This window comes from Ictalurus punctatus, chromosome 17 (assembly GCF_001660625.3).
Source record: "Ictalurus punctatus breed USDA103 chromosome 17, Coco_2.0, whole genome shotgun sequence".
NCBI classification, from domain to species: domain Eukaryota; kingdom Metazoa; phylum Chordata; class Actinopteri; order Siluriformes; family Ictaluridae; genus Ictalurus; species Ictalurus punctatus.
Genome location: NC_030432.2, coordinates 11,169,135 through 11,187,815, shown reverse-complemented (window position 1 = coordinate 11,187,815; position 18,681 = coordinate 11,169,135). Strand labels below are relative to the sequence as shown.

The following is an 18,681-nucleotide window of genomic DNA, read 5'->3' as shown; positions in this document are numbered from 1 at the left end:
TTGTTTGATCTTTGTTGCTATCATGTGTCTTAAATCCCCGACCTGCTGTTGATGGATTCATGCAGATGTACACACGGTACTTGGATTTGTTGTGGCCGTGTGCGCGTGCTGCGCGCTCTCCTCGTCCAATCAGATTGAGCGCAGGTTCTGCGCGCGCCGCTCTTCGTCGCCCTGCTGGCGTGCGGAGGAGGAAACGGCACGCGCCCGTCGTGCAGAAGAGAAGGTAGGCCCATGCGCAGGAAATAGCTGGCTATATCTACTGTAAATTACTGTCATTGTCGTTTGCCGTAACCAACGCATAGGCTAAAGTGATGCACATCGTGTGTTTTGATATTCGTTCGCATTACATCGCATTCGTGTAACCTTGGTGGCCTTCAGTGAGGTAGTGATGTCTTAATGCTTCACTGGACATCGATCTGCTTCCTCGGAGGATGTCGTGCAGTATTCATAATGCATTGTGTGAACGGAGCGGATTTCACCTCGGACTTTATATAAACCTGGATCTCCATTTCGTGCACCGGTTACGCTGTTTGTAAAGCTTTCTTTTTCTCGTTTGGGTGTCAGTGCAACCTGCACTAATGGAGAGTCCGGTAGGTGTCACGCAGGCAATTTAAACCTCTAATTATCACGCAACATATTTTTCTTATTAAGCCCTTTTCTTACACATGTTGGAAATACATCGCTCATAAAATAGCATTATAATGTCTAATCTAGTGTTGGTATGCCATGTTGGTAACCATATATTAAGCATGCATCTGTTAATGATGGGAGTGGGGGTGGGGATTAACTGTGCTGGAACATCTCCAGTGAAAATGCGGTGAAATAACAGAGAGTTTTGTGTAGGTTAAGAGGTTGGGTGGGATTTTATGGGGGTCAGATGGAACAGGTTTAACTTCCTGTCATATCACAAAAAAAACTCAGTTTTAATCCCAGATAAATAAATCATCTTCATAACCCCCTTATTGGCAGGTAACATGCTGAACATTCAGGCTAAATCTGGGCTTGAACCTGCTTCTGGAAGGTTATACCAGAATCACTGCAGCTGATCATTTAAACACTATTTGTCTGCATGTTCATTCATTTGTTCAACTTCAGAACCTGCATAATCCTGGTCAGGGTCACGGTGGATCCGGGAATACACCCTGGATGGTACGTCGGTCCATCTCAGGGCACCACGCACGTGTTCACACCTAGGGCCAATTAAGGTTAGGTTAAGTTAGGTTAAGTTCAACTTTATTGCTTTATTGTTATTGAGTACAGAGACAATGAAATGCAGTTAGCGTCCAACCAGTAGTGCAAATAGCAAAAAAGTTAAATGATGTAAATATGGTTATGGTGCAGTAAGTTAAGATAACTGCATACAGGTAAAGGTAACCAGTATGATGCATACCAGTAATGCAAATGACAATTATGTTACATGAAACAAATAAGAATTATGGGCAATAAGTTGAGATAAACAGTATACAGGTAGAGGTAAACAGCATGATGCATGCAGTATGATACAGTGGATTACAGAAAATGCAAATGTGCAAATATCAGTAATGTGCAGTCTGATATAAATAACTGTAGTGATGACAGATTATTGCAGTAAAGTGCAAGAACTTCTAAATAATTGCATATAAACACAATAATGTACAGTACGGTATAGTATGATGTCTATTGCTAATGCTTAGTTATTACGTGGAAGCTGGAAGTTAACGCTTAGAAGCTGGGTTCAGCATTAGTACAGCTGAAGAGAAGGGAAAAAGGTGTTCATGAGTCTTTTTGTGCAACAACGTAGACTTCTGTAGAGTTCTCCTGATGGAGACGTACAAACAGTCCATGGTGGGGATGAGAGGTGTCCTTGATAATACCTCTGACTCTGACGCATGCAACGCTTTTGTTAAATCTCCGTAATGTTGGGGAAATGCATTCCAGTAATGTTTTGGGCAGTTTTCACTACCCGTTGTAGTGCCTTCTGGTCACAGACTGTGCAGATGTACTGTACACTGATGCAATCCACAGTATGGTACAACAACCAGTATGTTTGTGTAAGATAGGGGTAAACTTATTTAGATTAAAGCCGTACAAAAATTGGTAGAAGATGCACAGAAACTCCAAACAGAAAGTAATCCGAACTCAGGATCAAACCAGAAAACGCTACGCCATGTCGCCCCTGTATGTTCATTTAGAAAAGAGCTGGCGAATTGTTTTTCCATAACACTTTTACTTTTTTTTTCTTTTTTCGCCGTGAAGCGGCCGCAGCTGGTGATGGACAGGAGCACACTGGCGAGGCAGGTGGAGAGTGTGGAGAGAAGCATCATATTCCTGCGGCAGGAGCAGCTGACACTGCTGCATGGCTTACACCTGGAGATCCTGTCCCTGCAGAAACGCTGCACAGGTGAGGCTAAAAGATTACATATGCGCATGCACATATACATTCACTGAACATAACATCTGTGCAAAAATGCTGAGCAGGTGCACATAGTTAGGGCTAGTAAATGGGACAGCTACAGGAAGTGCCGAAACACACAAAAACACAGGTGTTTATCACGAGGACAGCTGAATTCACACAAGTGCTGAAACAGTACACTGGCAAATCAATCCATACATACAGCCACTTTTGTCAAGTAGATATTTTTGCTAACCTGTCTTGTTATAAATAAGGCTGTGCAGAGTGGGAATCTAGTGACAGGAACGGCTGACACGGTTTGATACAGTAAATTACTACAGAAATAGACAAATCATGTTTTTCCAGTTTTTCATATTTATATATATATATATATATATATATATATATATATATATATATATATATATATATATATATATATATATATATATATATGAAAGCTCTGAGTATTATTCAATTCCAATCCTTTACTGAACAAAACCAAGGTGACTCTGTAAGATTTTTGTATTTAACTTATCTGAAACATTACAGGTGTGATGGCATAAAATACATCAGTTAATTGTTTCAGAAATATGGCACGTACGATTCGATGCCAAGCCAGTGTGTGCCTATATTTCATACACTTCATTATGTGTTCTGAGAGTAAGCCAGTGTTCATAATGATAATTGATAAGGATAATTGGTCTCGTCAAGACCTTCAATGAAGGATGATATTGTAAGATCTTTATCATACCTCTTACAGTAAAAAAGAACATACAAAGGAAAGCTTATGTCTCTCATAAAGGATATGTGAAAGTGCTACATGTTAAAGATACTCATGTACGCAAACTGTATGCTGCCACGCCCGAAGAATGCACGTTAGCGCAAGTGCACGCGATAGCCGGACTACACCACTCATCTTCCTGCATGAGGAAGGGATGCAGCTCTGTTTCTCCCCCTCTCCATCTCTCTGTGGGATGGTGTAGACTCTTCCGAGAGCACTGCAGGTCAATAGCTTCCTGGCAGCATGGCTTTGTGTAATACAGTATGAGGTCCACCTGATCCTGTCTGTGGATATGCTGAGACAGCTCGAGGAGGAAAAAAAGGGAAGCACTTCTGCTTGTTCATGGCTTTGTCTCCCTCTGATTGCTGAATGAGACGTATGCTATCATGAAATGCCCTGATCAGATTGGGCTTCCGTGTCTCCAGGGTATGAATGATAATATCAGCAGTGGTAAAACTGGGTAAGATTATTCAGTTACACAGAACATCACCAGTTTCAGCCCAAACGTGAATTTCTTGTCACTAATAATTGCCTGTCGCTTATGTTACAGAACTGACCCATGAGCTGAATTTAAAGCCTCCTGGCAAAAGTGAAGCAGGTGAGTGCCCAAACATTCACATAGATACAGAGACATACAGAACAGCCCAAGATTGCTTTAACCTTGATAGCCTTCATCCCTTCGTCCACTATCCAGCATGGCGATACGAGTCCACGGTCAAACAAAACTAGGCTTTTGTGTTATTTCTAGTTATGTTTTATAAACTCTCAATCAGGAAGTGCCAAAACAGCACTACAATCTTCTACAGCAAAGAATTTCTATTCGAGGATACAAAATCAAGAGCCTGAAAAATTGTAAAAAGTGCGAAATGTGAATTTTTATACAGTGTGCTATATTAAAAGGTATGACAGAAAGAAAAACATTGTCTACTCAAGCTAAATAAATAAATAAATAAAAGGAAAAAGAGAAACAGGCTCCCAAGTGGCGCAACAGAAAAGTGCTTACCCTATTGTCTAGAGATTACATGTTCAAATCCTGATAATGGCACCCGAGGCTGGGAACCATGAGAGCAAATTTGGTCATGTGCTTTGAGTGGGAGGGACAGCACACTGTCTTTCCCCTGTTAGTCACAGCAATACTAGTTAATCATGGAAGTATGTGAAGTCATTATTGCGCAAGTGCCACATAGCAATAAGAAATAATGTTATTAGGATTTTTTGACCAATCTTGACAAAATAATTTGAATGTTATCCATCATTTAACATTTAGTCATTAGCAGACAAGCCCAAAGTCAATGAGGAATATTAATAACAAATCTCATCAAGGTAGTATTAAATGGATACATATTTGATATAAATGTATATATATATATATATATATATATATATATATATATATATATATATATATATATATATATATTAAACTAGCAGTAATTTAGCCTACATTTCTCACTCCGTAGTTATCCAAGTAGAATTGAAAATACACTACATGGCCAAAAGTTTGTGGACACCTGACCATCACATCCATATGTGGTTCTTTCGCCAAACTGTTGCCACAAAGTAGGAAGCACACAATTGTGTAGGATGTCATTGTATGCTGTAGAATTACAATTTCCCTTCACTGGAACTGAGAGGCCCGAACCTGTTCCATCATGACACTGCCCCTGTGTACAATGTGAGCTCCAGAAAGAAATTATTTGCCAAGATTGGAGCAGAAGAACTCGATTGGCCTCAACAGAGCCCTGACCTCAACCCCACTGAACACCTTTGGGATGAACTGGAACATCGACGGCACCCCAGGCCTCCTCACCCAACATCGGTGCTCGGCCTCATTAATATTTTGTGGATAAATGCACACAAATCCCCACAGCCGTGCTCCAAAATCTAGTGGTAAGCCTTCCCAGAAGAGTGGAGGTTATTATGATAGTAAAATGGGGACTACATTTGGAGTGGGATGTTCAACAAGTACGGTCAGGTGTCCACATAGTTTTGGCCATATAGTGTAACTTGCAGTAATAGTTTGTCATGGAAGCTAGCAAAAGTAACAAAATGTACAATTTCTTCAGAAATAACAAAGTAATTAAAAGAAAGACAGCTAGAGATAGCAATGTGAGGTAAATAACACAAGTTAACACAATAAGGCACTTAAGAATCATACACCGTTGCTAGCCTTAAGAATCATACACCGTTGCTAGCCTTAAGAATCATACACTGTTGCTAGCCTTAAGAATCATACACCGTTGCTAGCCTTAAGAATCATACACCGTTGCTAGCCTTAAGAATCATACACCGTTGCTAGCCTTAAGAATCATACACCTTTGCTAGCCTTAAGAATCATACACCGTTGCTAGCCTTAAGAATCATACACCGTTGCTAGCCTTAAGAATCATACACCGTTGCTAGCCTTAAGAATCATACATAGCATCATGCAGTTAGCATCAGCCCACATCGTCCTCTCAGATGAAGCAATCCTATGCAGTGCTCCTTTCCACCTTACACTTTGTTATTTTAATCTCCCCTGTCAGAACAAGAGAAAACTCTGAAATAGTATGTACACCTCAGAATGTTCCTCACAACTTTAATAATACATCAGCCAAGTCAAATCTCAAATATTAGAAATTTTGTTTTTTGGTTAATGATTAAATGGTTCCTGACTGAAGACTTTTTAATGATTTTATTTCATTTTTTTTTAAACTTCTTTCCACAATGCAAATTTACATAAGTATATTTCTCTATCTCAATAAATAAAGGGTTAAAAGAAAGTTATACTATTTAAGTGCTGATGCCAGAATTTCTCAATCCTACTTTCTCATCATCAGGCCAACTCTCTCCTGATCTCTCCCCCACAATCGTTCTCCTCCTCTGTGATAAACTGATCCCTCCCTTCCCCTCCCTTCTCTCCCCTTCAGTACAGTCCCAGCAGGAATATCCAGTTACAACTTGTTCCACTCCCCCCCACCCACACACACTCTGAGACTGTATCAGGGAGACAGAGAGGATGAGGGCAGCAGCCGTGTAGTGACAATAACTGAAAAATTGGGCAGAGACATTGAATGGTTCAACATGAATCTGAATTTGGGTAAACAGAATTCTTAATCAAAGTAATACTTAAGAATCCAATCACATGTGCTTCAACATTTGGCTTCTTGCAATACAAATCATTTGAAATCCTAATTTCCTCTAATATGATGTCAGATTTGCCAAGCTGGATCAGTGAAGGTTTTAGAACGGAGAAGGGAGGGAGTCTAAACAATAGGGTGGGTATTAATGAGGATCAGATAACACTGCATTTTCTATATTCACTGCATGAGCTCATCTGGGTCTGACCTGCTGATGGACTGGATGTGATTGGGGATGGAAATGCAGAGGCCGCATGAGAGCAGTAAAAAAAGATGGAATATAAAATATGATTACACCCAGTAATTTATACATTTCCTAAGGCGGTGTGGTGTCATTTAAAATATTTTTCCTCATAGGGGCCACTGCTTGGTTCAATGTTCAACTGAGAACATTAAACAAAATTAGTTCTAATTTCTATCTATGTAATTTTAGCTCTACTGCTCTATTCTCTATCCCTTTTTTAGAGTTCTAATTTCTATCTCATTTTAGCACTGTAATTTCTCTCTATTCATTTTAGGCATTCTTATTTATGTCTGTCTCATTTTAGCTTTATAATATCTATCTATTGATATTTACAGTTCTAATATCTATCTATTGATATTTACAGTTCTAATATCTATCTATTGATATTTACAGTTCTAATATATCTATTGGTTTTTACAGTTCTATTTTCTATATATTGTTGTTTTTATTTTACAATTCTAATATCTATTAATTGATTTTTACAGTTCTATTTTCTATCTATTGATATTTACAGTTCTAATATCTATCTATTGTTTTTTACAGTTCTAATTTCTATCTATCTCATTTTGGCGTTATAATTTGTGTGTATCTCACTTTACCATTCTAATTTCTATCTGTTGATTTTGAGTTTTAATGTCTCTCATTTTATAGTTCTAATTTCTAGCTATCACTTTTCAGAGCTCAAAGTTCTTTTCAAAATCTTTCTCATTTTAGTGTTCTAATTTCTGTATTGCTTGTTAGAGTTCTCATTTTAGCATGGTAATTTCTCTCTATTTATTTTAGGCTAGAAATTAGAACCCTAAAATCAATAGATAGCAATTAAAACTCTTAAAATGAGAAAGATAGAAATGACAACACTTAAAATTAAATAGATAGAAATTAGAAGTCTTAAAGTCAATAGATATGAATTAGAACTCTAAAACTGGATAGCTCTAATTTCTATCTATTGATTTTTTAGCCTATTTTTTTTATATATAGTACTAACACTAGAACTATAATTATCTCTTCATAGATAGTTATCTCTTGTCTGTATTATTTCTAGTTGTCTCTCTTTAGAGTACTACTTTGAGTTGACCTTATTGGTCTTACTGAAATAATTTACTAAAATTATTTGCACAATTTGGAAAATTTTCCTGTCATTCCATATGTAGTTGATCAGCCATGACATGTTTGATGTATGATATTTGCTTATTTAGTTTTGCACTGCAAAAAGGCTAATTTAGCAAGTAAGGGAAGCTTATAGCTAGTTTAACATAAATTCAGGTGGCAGGTTTAAATTATCACATCAGCGTTGTTCCATAATCTGAAATAAATGACTTGTGTGGTTTCTGATACTGCATGACACATTGTTGTCTGTAAACATGAAGTACAAATATGATTTTTGGGTGATAACACAGCTCCAATTTGATTTCTATATTTACTTATTTATAATATTATGGTGGGTGGTGTATGGTTTTCGGTTGGCACATTTGCCTTGCACCTCTGGGGTTGGGGGTTTGATCCCCTCCTCTGCCCTGCATGCGCGGAGTCTGCATGCTCTCCCCATGCATTCCCTGCCTTGTTCCCTGGGATTGCTCCAGGCTCTCTGCAAACCTGTGCAGGATAAGCGGTAGAGAAAATGGATGGATGGATAGTGTAATGGCCTTTATCTATTACATTATGAAATGATTCATGTACAAATGTTATTACTTATGCACGTCAGCTATTTAGACAAATGTGAAGATTTAGACATTCATTTTTGTACAAAACCTAGCTGGTAACCTTCCTTCATTTAGGCTTTAATATTATATTCTTTACTGTCCTCAGAGGAGAGATTTTTCACAGTCTATACAAAAAAATATCCATTCTTAAAAACACAAACATAAATGCGTAAAAGCTTCAGTACAAAGATAATGTAGCTAACTTTAACATAAAAAAGTCAGGGGAAAATTGTGTAACTTTCATTTTTCTTTAATGCCTGATGCTAAATATCCTACATCTCTGGACTGCTAGCTAGAACACACACATTTATTTGCATTAATTTCAGGGATTTTAAATAATGTAATTGCGACCATGCCTAATACATAGTGCTCCAGAGCAGTTGGATAATTCAGACTGTACCTTGTGTTTAGACTGATTCTGATTATGCTTTGATAGATTTTGAGCACCTTAACATTTGAAATGAAAAACTTTGAATGTGTTTAACTGGACATGTTGACCCTGGTTTTGTAAAGGGCTTGAATTTGTGATGAGCTTGTTTTATTGCTAAGAGTTAATGATATTCTGCTGCTGGTTTTCTTTTAAAATAAATAAAGAAGAAAATATATACCTAGTGCTTTTTTAATCTTTATAGAACATTTGAAAATAAAAATATTCAATAGCTGTCATTTATAGAAATGACAGAAGGATAAACACTTCCTGTTAGTCCCCTATGGACCAGGTGCAGAGGTCTCAATGTTCTCAGTGTAATTAGTTTTGACTGTATTTACCCTGTGATTTATGCCTGATATATTATATTATTGTTTATATATTATATTATATTATTATGTGCATAAAACGTCCCAGGGTCTAGGTATTTGATTAGGTTAAAATGAACGTCCTTGCATAATTAGCCATCTGTCTCCCAGCGCTGCACTCTTATCTAATGTTCCACTCCTATCAAATATTTTTGGTGGACAGCTTGCACTTTATCTGACTGACTGCAGGATAACATTCTAAATAAAGGATAACATTTTCCTTTTAGTGAAAAATACACAGAAAGGTAATTTTAATAGACACTTTATAACTCCAGGATAACAGAAGCTTTTTGTATGGTGTGTAATAACCCTGAACAGATGGCACACCCTGATATTGGTCTGGTCACAGCTGATTGGTGGGTTAGGATTTGCTCAATAATTCTCAAATCCTTGGCTATAGTCTCTTTGCCCTTTGCCTTTGTCTGGCTTTTCCTTTTAAACCCCATCAATTATTTAGCTTAGTTGTTAATATGCTTACAGAGCCATTAAAAGATTGTTCATATCCAGAATGCCATTTCATGACATATAAATGATTTCTGTTATTTTAAGCTCACTTGGGAGAGAAGCATGGGCTGTGGAGTTGAGCATATGATAGATACCAAGTAATGGCATGAAAAGCACTGCTTAAATAGCTTTCCTTTTCTGTGTGTGTGTACATTGCTAGAGGTACTTGAGGAAGAGGAACTGCTGGAGGCGCGTTGTCAGGCCGTAGAGAGTAGACTACAGGAGCAGGAGCACTCTCAGGAAGAACTACGTGAGGAGCTGAGCCACAAGGGGGTGCTGGTGGGAGCTCTGAGGGCAAGCCTGAAGGAGAAAGAGCGGCGCTTCCTGGAGGAGCTCAAGCAGCGCAGCCACAGGAGCACTGGGCTGAACGGCGAGCTACAGAAGCAGACCAAGACTGCCGCGTACCTGTCATTTCAGCTGCACGCTGCCAGGCAAAAGCTGCAGCTACAACAGCAACAGCAGCAGCAGCAGCAGCAGCATCGCAGGAGACGGGAAGTGGTTGGGACAGAGACTCTGTCTTCCCTCAGCCCGTCTCAGAACGATAACTTCACTACACCTACGGTCAAACCAAAAAGGCGCAGTGGTATCAGGGCGTGCTCACACCTCCGTGCCGAGCGGGCCAGGGAGTGTGTTCCTCGTGAGAGGGTGATTGGTCCTGAGGAGCCCATGGCCATGCCTGACCCTGCACTCTTCCTCCACCCACGCAGACCGGCAGCGACTCGACCGTTTCAGCATCACACACAAACACTTCGGGGGGCAGAGGGTGGAGAGGAGCCAGACGAAACAGATCAGGGAGACTCAGCCAGCAGGCTGGTTGCCACAGTCCCCGTAAAAACAGCAGCTACTGCTGAAGGCAAAGCGAAGTGACCGTACTGTCCTGCAAAAACTGGCCTGCTTTTTTCTTTACCTCTTATCACTGTCTACAATGGCACTGGTAGACATGTTTTTATTATATTCGCTTTATAATTTTCTTGTTTGTTTTCTTAGCCGTAAATTCAAAGAAAGACAATAACGGCCAGCAGTTTGGCCGCAGTGCACAGCACCGCTGTGTGGTTTTGCCTTGCCTTAGGAAGGACAGCCATAGGGCAGCTCATAGTTGTCCACATGGTGGGGTGCCTCTGTGTCTTGGCTGTTTGTTACTAACGTGCTCTTGCTCTTGAGTGCAGCAGATTGTCAGGTTTTGTTGTATTTAGGCAGGTTTTCTTGTTATACAGTATGATCTTGGTTATTCTACATAATATTTCCACACTTCTTTCAAGCAAGTGCACTGCAGTAAGTGCACATATGAAAACACCTGCTTTTTCATGACCATATTTTGGTCTTCCGACAAAAACAAGAACCAGCTGTTTTATCAGTACAGCTGTGTATAATAGTAGAGATTTGGGAGCTGTTTGCTGTAGATTAAGGCTCAGGGGTTACTTAGTGTAGAGAGTTTGAGGGTCTGTGTGTTTGTAGATAGTATAAGCTTTAGGAGAATCAAGTAAGGAATCGTATTTTAATCGTGTTAGGAATCACTGGTTTGCTTCGAATCTGTTTAAAAACCCTGATGTTAACGCTAGTGTTTTAGGAATATTTCACATTTGGTGACAGGAGGTCTTGGATTGATGACTCAGCAGTTTTGTGCATCTGTTAGTGACAAACAACCTCAGACCCATCTTAAATGACCACAAACAAACCGTTCTCAGACCAAACTTTTGTTTGTAGTCAGTTAATTTACGCATTGTAAAAAAAAACAAAAAAAAAACAACCCAGTGGTCCCAGTCTGCTTCATATTTTGCATTATGGTTTAGAACTTAAAGACTTGCCATACATATGAAGAGACGGGCGACAAATTAATGGAAAAAAAACATCAGGTGTTGTCTCACCTGACTCGTTTGGAGTGTTTATTTTGGAACCTGGTGCGTTTTCTCCCTTGGTTTAGTTTGTTAAGACATATATGAACACGGCAATCGATTCGCTTGTGGTGAGAAAGCAATCCGACCCTACGGACCAACGAACCAACCTGTATAGCAATGCATAATGGGAATGGCTCAAAGACAAGGTAAAATGCCTCATTGAAATTTGGTCTGACGAACATATTCCTGAGCAACTTTCAAAACGCATAAAAACACTGTGGTTTACAAGGTGTTGAGCGAGCGTCTCAAGGACTTTAATCGTTCTGTGGAAATTAATTAGATAATTTATATTAACTACAGCTAAAAGGATAGCCACAGTAAGCTTGCGGAGTTGCTGTCTATCCATCTCGATGGATGAACGTTATGAACAGAGCCCCGGGACATAAACAGGTTTACGCTCACCAATGAGAGGACAGTTTACTCAAATGTGACTTGCATAAACACATTTTGCTATGCTTTGAAATGTTGCCCCGTGAAAGCGACCAAGCCGAGGAGAAAATGCACCACTGTAACAATTTAAGTCCCTGTTTCGGAACAAAGCACATATCTACAGGTCTGAAAACACCGTCAGTAATGCGTTGGGTCACCACGAACCAGAACCAGCTTCAGTCAGTCTTGTCATAGATTCTATACCGTCTCTGGAACTGTACTGGAGGGATGAACCCCATTCTTCCAAAAGATATTCATCCAGTTAGTGTTTTGCTGATTATGGGTGTGGAGAGCACCATCAAACATGTCAAACCAAAATCTCCAGACTGTTCAGTTGGGTTGAGGTCTGGTCATTGTAGGGGCCATCGTGCAGGATTTGCATCATTTTCATGCTCATCAAACCATTCAGCGAGCCCTTGTGCCCTGTGAACGGAGACGAGGTCATCCTGGAAGAGACCACTCTCATCAGGATAGAAATGTTTCATCATAGGATCACGCCGATTACTCAGAAGTACTTTGTATCGATTTGCATTGACTTCCATCTAAGGGGATAACTAGACCCCTACATATGGCAGCAAAATGATACCTACAGCATAACAAAACCACTAGTTTTTCCTTTAATTTGTCACCTGTCTATAGCTACTACAACATACAGATCAGATACAGAACACCCAAACTTGAAAAAAAAACTAACTAGAAAAATGTTTGCCAGTGGATTGTGTGGTGTTGAGTAGAGTCCACAGCACTGGTCAATATTTGGAAGGAGTATGGTCACCCTCGACTGCCAGAAAAATATATAGTATAAAGTTATGTAAGACAAATAATTGCAGAACAAATACAAAATAAATGTGCTGTCCTGCAGTATCTAATCAAAATACACGTTAAAAAGTATATACACTCACCATCCACTTTAACAGGAACACCTGTACACCTGCTAATTTGCGCAGTTATCCAATCAGCCCATCATGTGGCGGCAGCACATAGCATAAAATCATGCAGATACTGGTCAACAGTTTCAGTTAATGATCAGTTCAAACATCAGAATGCAGAAAAAGTGTGATCTCTGTGACTTTAACTGTGGCATGGTTGTTGGTGCCAGACTGGGCTGGTTTGAGTATTTCAGAAACTGCTGATCTCCTGAGATTTTCATTCACAACAATCTCTAGAGTTTATACAGAATTGTGCAAAAAAAAAAAAAAAAAACCCTGTGAGCAGAGGGTCCGCAGGCTGAAACAGCTTGTTGATTAGAGACAATGACCAGACTAGTTTGATCTGATAGGAAGTCTCTAATAACTCAAATAAACACTCTTTACAACCGTGGTGAGCAGAAAAGCATCTCATTTTTTCCCCTGCACCATTCTGTATAAACTCTAGAGACTGTTGTGTGAAAATCCCAGGAGATCAGCAGTTTCTGAAAATACTCAACCCAGCCCTTCTCGTACCAACATCCATGCCATAGTTAATGTCACAGAGATCACACTTTTTCCGCATTCTGATGTTTGATGTAAACATTAACTGAAGCTCTCGACCTGTATCTGCATGATTTTATGCTTTGTGCTGCTGCCACATGAAACAGGTGTTTTTATTAAAGTGGACAGTGAATGTATGTATCATGTATGAAACTGACAAAAATGTGTGACAAGTGCCAATTTGCGGTATATATCGGTTTGAGATCTTAATACTAAAATGAAGTGAAAGAGAATATAACCTCTTTTAAACTCCTCATGCACTGTTAACACAAAAGAGCAAGAGTTATTTGCAGTTTTTCAGTTTCAAGTTAAGAGAGCGGAGTTGGATTATTCATATTTAAAAGCTTTATGTAGAAAAACACTCATATTCACGAATGTCACATTCTAGACCGCTCCTTCTATTAAAAGTAAAGCTTACTTGTAGCAGAATATCGTGTCAGTTACAGAAAAAAGTTCCGAGTTTAGATTTTGAGGGTTTTTTTTTTTTTGCTTATATCTCAACCACTGGATGGCTCTAGTGTATGTCTTATGCTACAGTGTGGTGTGCGATCGAATGGGGTATGACGCACTTATTGTGCACGCCTAGAAATATTTAAGAATGGCTTATGAGACAGCTTTGAAGCTGAGATGTTGACGGTGTTTGAAAGTTAGCCTTCCTGAGACAGGTTAAGCCTAGTCCTAAGGAGAATCCTGCAAATACACACTGCAATGACTGCACATAAAGTGTCTGTCTGTGTTAATCTGTTCTGACAGTGTGGACCTTCAGAGTACAGAAAATGTTCTTGCATTCAGCTGAAGGATCACTAAACCTTAATCCAGTGCTTGTTGTTTTAGGACAGGGGTGTAAAAGATACGGCTCTAACCCGGCCCAACAACTGAATTTAGAATCAGTGTTATCGTGTTGTGCACTAGAAATGAAATATTAAAAAGAGGTAGTCTCTGTTATTTCACTAATGTGCACATATAGCGCAATAAACTCAGGGCCATAACTCATGTGCTAATGATGTAATTCTTCGTTAGCAAGCTAAAAATAAATGTACAATGTCATCATGTCTCTTTCCAAAAGAAATAAATTAGAGGTTTCACAGCAATGGGGGTAAATACTTATGCAATCACAACATTCTTATTTTAAGTTATTTTGCAAACTATACAGACTCCCCCTTCCCATTCCAGTAATGTATGCTTCAAATAAATGCTGATTTAGGGCCTTCGGTTCCGATTTCTTGTGTGCTGTACGTCTGTGTATCAAATGATGTACGAAAGTCTTAGGCAACCTGAATTGTGATATTTTTTGTCTTCATGGTTACTCTCAGTATGAAAGAGCAAATTTTATATTTGCAGATATTTCACTTCCAAACAATTAAATATAACAGAGATTGTTCTTTGTATGTCCATAAAAAAAGTAAAAAAATCCCATTTTAGATAAAAACATCATTGAGGCTGTGTGGGATTTTTACCCAGAGTACAGAGTGAGCGCTGAAGTCTGCAGGACTTGATAAGTTCTCCGAGGCACTTGGAACATCCTGCAGCTGATTTCCTGATACAGCTGCACAACGATGTACATGAGAGTTGATGCAAATTTAAAGTCAAATTGTGTTCACCCCAAACGTTGCGTTGAATATGATTCTTACTGTTTACTGCTCTTTATAGTGTTTAGGAATGTTAATGCTCTCATTATTTTTGAAACCATCTTCACTTTACTTTGTGCTTCATTTATTTACATATCCCGAAAGTACTTTTCAGAGGGGTTATAGATTTCTGGTTATATGTCTGTCACGTAATATTGGTGGAGTACATCTGTAGAAACATTTGCATACTACTCATATTAATGCAGACAGATTGTTTTGACCTTTTTATAACCGCATGCTTTGGGGTTTGTTGCTGCGCTTGATCATTAGTAGGTCACATGACCATAACGTGGGGGACATGGTGGTTTAGAGTTTAGCACGTTTGCATCGCACCTCCAGGGTCGGGGGTTCAAATCCTGCCTCCGCCCTGTGTGGTCGGAGTTTGCATGTTCTCCCCGTGCTTTGGAGTTTTCCTCCAGGTACTCCGGTTTCCTCCCCCAGTCCAAAGACATGCATTGTAGGCTGATTGGCATTTCCAAATTGTCCGTAGTGTGTGCATGTGATTGTGCCCTGCGATGGGCTGGCCCCCCGTCCAGGGTGTCCCCTGCCTCATACCCGAGTTCCCTGGGATAGGCTCCAGGTTCCCCGCAACCCTGTAATCATAATGTGTCTGTAGGCAGTATCTGTGCTAGGAACATAATTACCTATTACCCTTGGAAGTGTCACTTCTCTGGCAAGTCCTTTTAAATGTCATCTATACATTTATTGATTTGTGTTGTAAACTCAGCCAGTGCTTTGTTTTTAGTTAGTTTTTCTGGGACACAGTAGAAAACAGCACTTACTGTAGTGTCTCCATACTAAACAAAAAGTGGAGGATATCTTTTCCAAAATGATGTCAGTGATGTTCTTTACCAGCAGGTCAATTTGGACAGTGTTTATTTTACCTGGGGTTATTTTAAGAGGTCCTTTTTTATAGCATAATCTTTCCAGGCGTGGGAAAATTACTGACATGTTGGCATCCCAGAGATACTCCAGTCATTATTACATGTAAAAATATTCCGAATTGGGCTTAAGGCTTTTGCACACTGCTGTATGTTATCATAATGCTGACCATTAGGATTGTAGTTGTAAGGTTTACTTCAGTGACATTTTGTATAATGCATACCACAATACATTTTGTTTTATACATTTATTGCTTTATCACTGTTATTACTGTGATTAGACTTCCAGGGTTGGTCGTGAAATGCCATTCAGTACATACAGTATATAATCATCTGTTTAACATACACCATTTCACCCATTTAAACAATTTTCCTAATGCTTTATTTTGTATTTAATCGATATTGATAGTTTAGGGGTTTCATTACCTCTAAGAGGTTAACATTTTAGACTGAGAAACTGTCTTCCCTACTCAGAGTGAGAAAACTGTTTGACTGTTACACAATATGTAGAGTTTTTGTTATTATGCAGTGGGGGCTTAGTGCTGAATTTATATCCAAATTTTGTTTGCTTCAAACCTTTTAACTGTTTAGTCTCTATATGAAATGAGACCTTGTGCACCAAAATCTTGCAATAATACACTGTATTCTCTGCCACAATATTAAAAAGGTTGTATCCTTTATTGTCTTGCGAGGCTTCTCTGTGAAATAGTGACGGTTTTTAGGCACCGTGTCATCAGGCTTTTATTCGAGATACATGAGGACTGATAAATAAAGTAATCTAGACTTTTATAGTTAAATTATGTTTAAAGACTCAAATGGGGCAGGCACAACTGAGATTACCAAAAACTCCAATCCATTCTGACCTTCATGTGCATTGTGTAATGGAGGTATAATGCAAGAATTTGGCAAAGTTCCTTAGCAATAATACAAAAGATGTTTTCATCCTTGTAAGCCTACTGGAATGGGCTTCATTGCATGATGAACAATAAAATTCCTTGCTGAAATGAATCAAATCGATTTCTGCCAAACCTGTATTTACAAATAGAATGTGGGGAAAATTTCATTTTTGTCCCAGAGTAATTAAAAGAACTTTTTTCTACCCTGAACTGGCAGCTTCATGCAAGCAAGTGAGGTAATTTTTTTGTGAGATAAACAGTGCATCTTAGAATCACACTGCTTATGATGCATAGTTTTAAATTTCTTGATCTATCCAGTTAAATTAAGGCTGTGCTTAACTAATGAGGTACACATAGCTTATAATGTAATTTATTTAGACTGGTTTAAATATTTCAGAAACAACTGATCTCCTAGGATTTTCACTCACATCAAATGCTTGAGTTTTCACAGAATGGTGTGAAAAACAAAACAAAAAAACACAGCCACGAATGGGCTACAACAGCATAAGACCACATCGACTTGCGCTGTCAGCCAAGAAGAGGAGTCTCAGGCTACAGTGGGCACGGATTTACCGAACCTGAATAGCTGAACATTGGAAAAACTTTGCTTGGCGTTCAAATCCAATCTTCAACTGCCCAGTTTCGATGAGCCTGTGCCCAGTGTCACCTCAGACGGCTGTTCTTGGCTGACAGGAGTAGAATCCAATGTGAATCCAATCTTCTGCTCTTGTAGTAAATCCGCTTTATGATTGGTACGTCGTGCATTCTGAGATGCTTTTCTGTTAAGCATAGTTGTAAAGATTATTTGATTGTTTGAGTTACCATAGCCTTCCTGTCAACTCAAACATGTTTGGCCATTCTCCTCTCACCTCTCTCATCAACAAGGTGGTTCCACCCAAAATACAGCCACTCACTTACCACTCTATAAACTGAAAATCCCAGGAGATCAGCAGTTTCTGAAATACTCAAACCAGCCCATCTGGCACCAACAACCATGCCACGGTCAAAGTCACTGAGATCACATCTTATTCCCATTCTAATGTTTGAATTAGAAATGTTTAGTTCACCTCTCGAGTCTTCCGGTTTGAGTCATTTTTTCATCCTGTAACCGCCCATAGGCTGAATGCAATGAGGCTGTGACGTGATGAACGGACAGCTCGAACCCGGAGACTCGAGAGGTGAACTAATCATTTCTGTTTCCAGTACAGAACCTATGGGGAGGTTGCAGCGCATGCGCAATCAAAAATGAAGTCATTAAAGTGACACATCACTACAGCCAAACTAACGGCAACGAATTTACCTCTGCTTGTTAACGATGCCCACATTAAACTACTAATTCAATTAACTTTCCTGATGTGCATTTTGCCGTTAATGCCGTTGTTTTAATCTGTTGGTCCCTTTAAGATTTTTATGTTTATGATGATGTCGACGGTCACATGATAATACCAACATGAAGTGTGTCAGGGATTGTATTCATACTACACAAACATCCTGATCAGTATGTACTCTCACAGTACGCGATTTCTGACGCAGCCCAAATGTATAATTGTGCAGAATAGCAGTGATTTTATTTGGTACATTTTCTCAACATTAATTCCTCCTGTTCAAATCAAAGAAAACACATGCAAATGTGTTAGACAACACTATGTAAAAAAAAATCTGTTTTATTTATTATGTCATTTATATATAATTCAAATATATGAAAGCTAACAAAAGAATTTTGATAGCTTTGCTAAGCTAGTAGAGCCTACATTTATAGTGAAGGCAGACCAAGTTGATGGTTGTGGATAGGGATGAAACGGTTACCGGTTTAACGATAAAATTCCCAGATGGTTAGTATTACCGTGTCACATTTAATTATCATTAAAACCGTGTGCGATTATCGTGATTTGTAAAACTCGCAGTAAATGCTGTCCCCACACATCCAGCATGACAATTAGGGTTGTGCTCATTAAAACCAACACTG

The 18,681-nt window shown here is 39.0% G+C and overlaps 1 protein-coding gene across 2 annotated transcripts; it reads left to right on the top strand.

Annotated features, from left to right (window-relative positions):
- The first annotated feature begins 170 nt into the window (after positions 1 to 170).
- Positions 171 to 12,867, top strand: ccdc92ba (coiled-coil domain containing 92Ba). 2 transcript variants are annotated; one of them, XM_017490480.3, is made up of 4 exons: positions 171 to 223; positions 2,236 to 2,380; positions 3,706 to 3,753; positions 9,678 to 12,867. In XM_017490480.3, the coding sequence occupies exons 2-4, from the start codon at positions 2,251 to 2,253 to the stop codon at positions 10,382 to 10,384; spliced, it is 885 nt and encodes a 294-aa protein (XP_017345969.1). In that variant the 5' UTR covers positions 171 to 223; positions 2,236 to 2,250; the 3' UTR covers positions 10,385 to 12,867. The 2 variants fall into 2 exon arrangements, with proteins under 2 accessions (XP_017345969.1, XP_017345968.1); XM_017490479.3 differs by having other exon boundaries at positions 195 to 590.
- Positions 12,868 to 18,681: the final 5,814 nt, after the last annotated feature.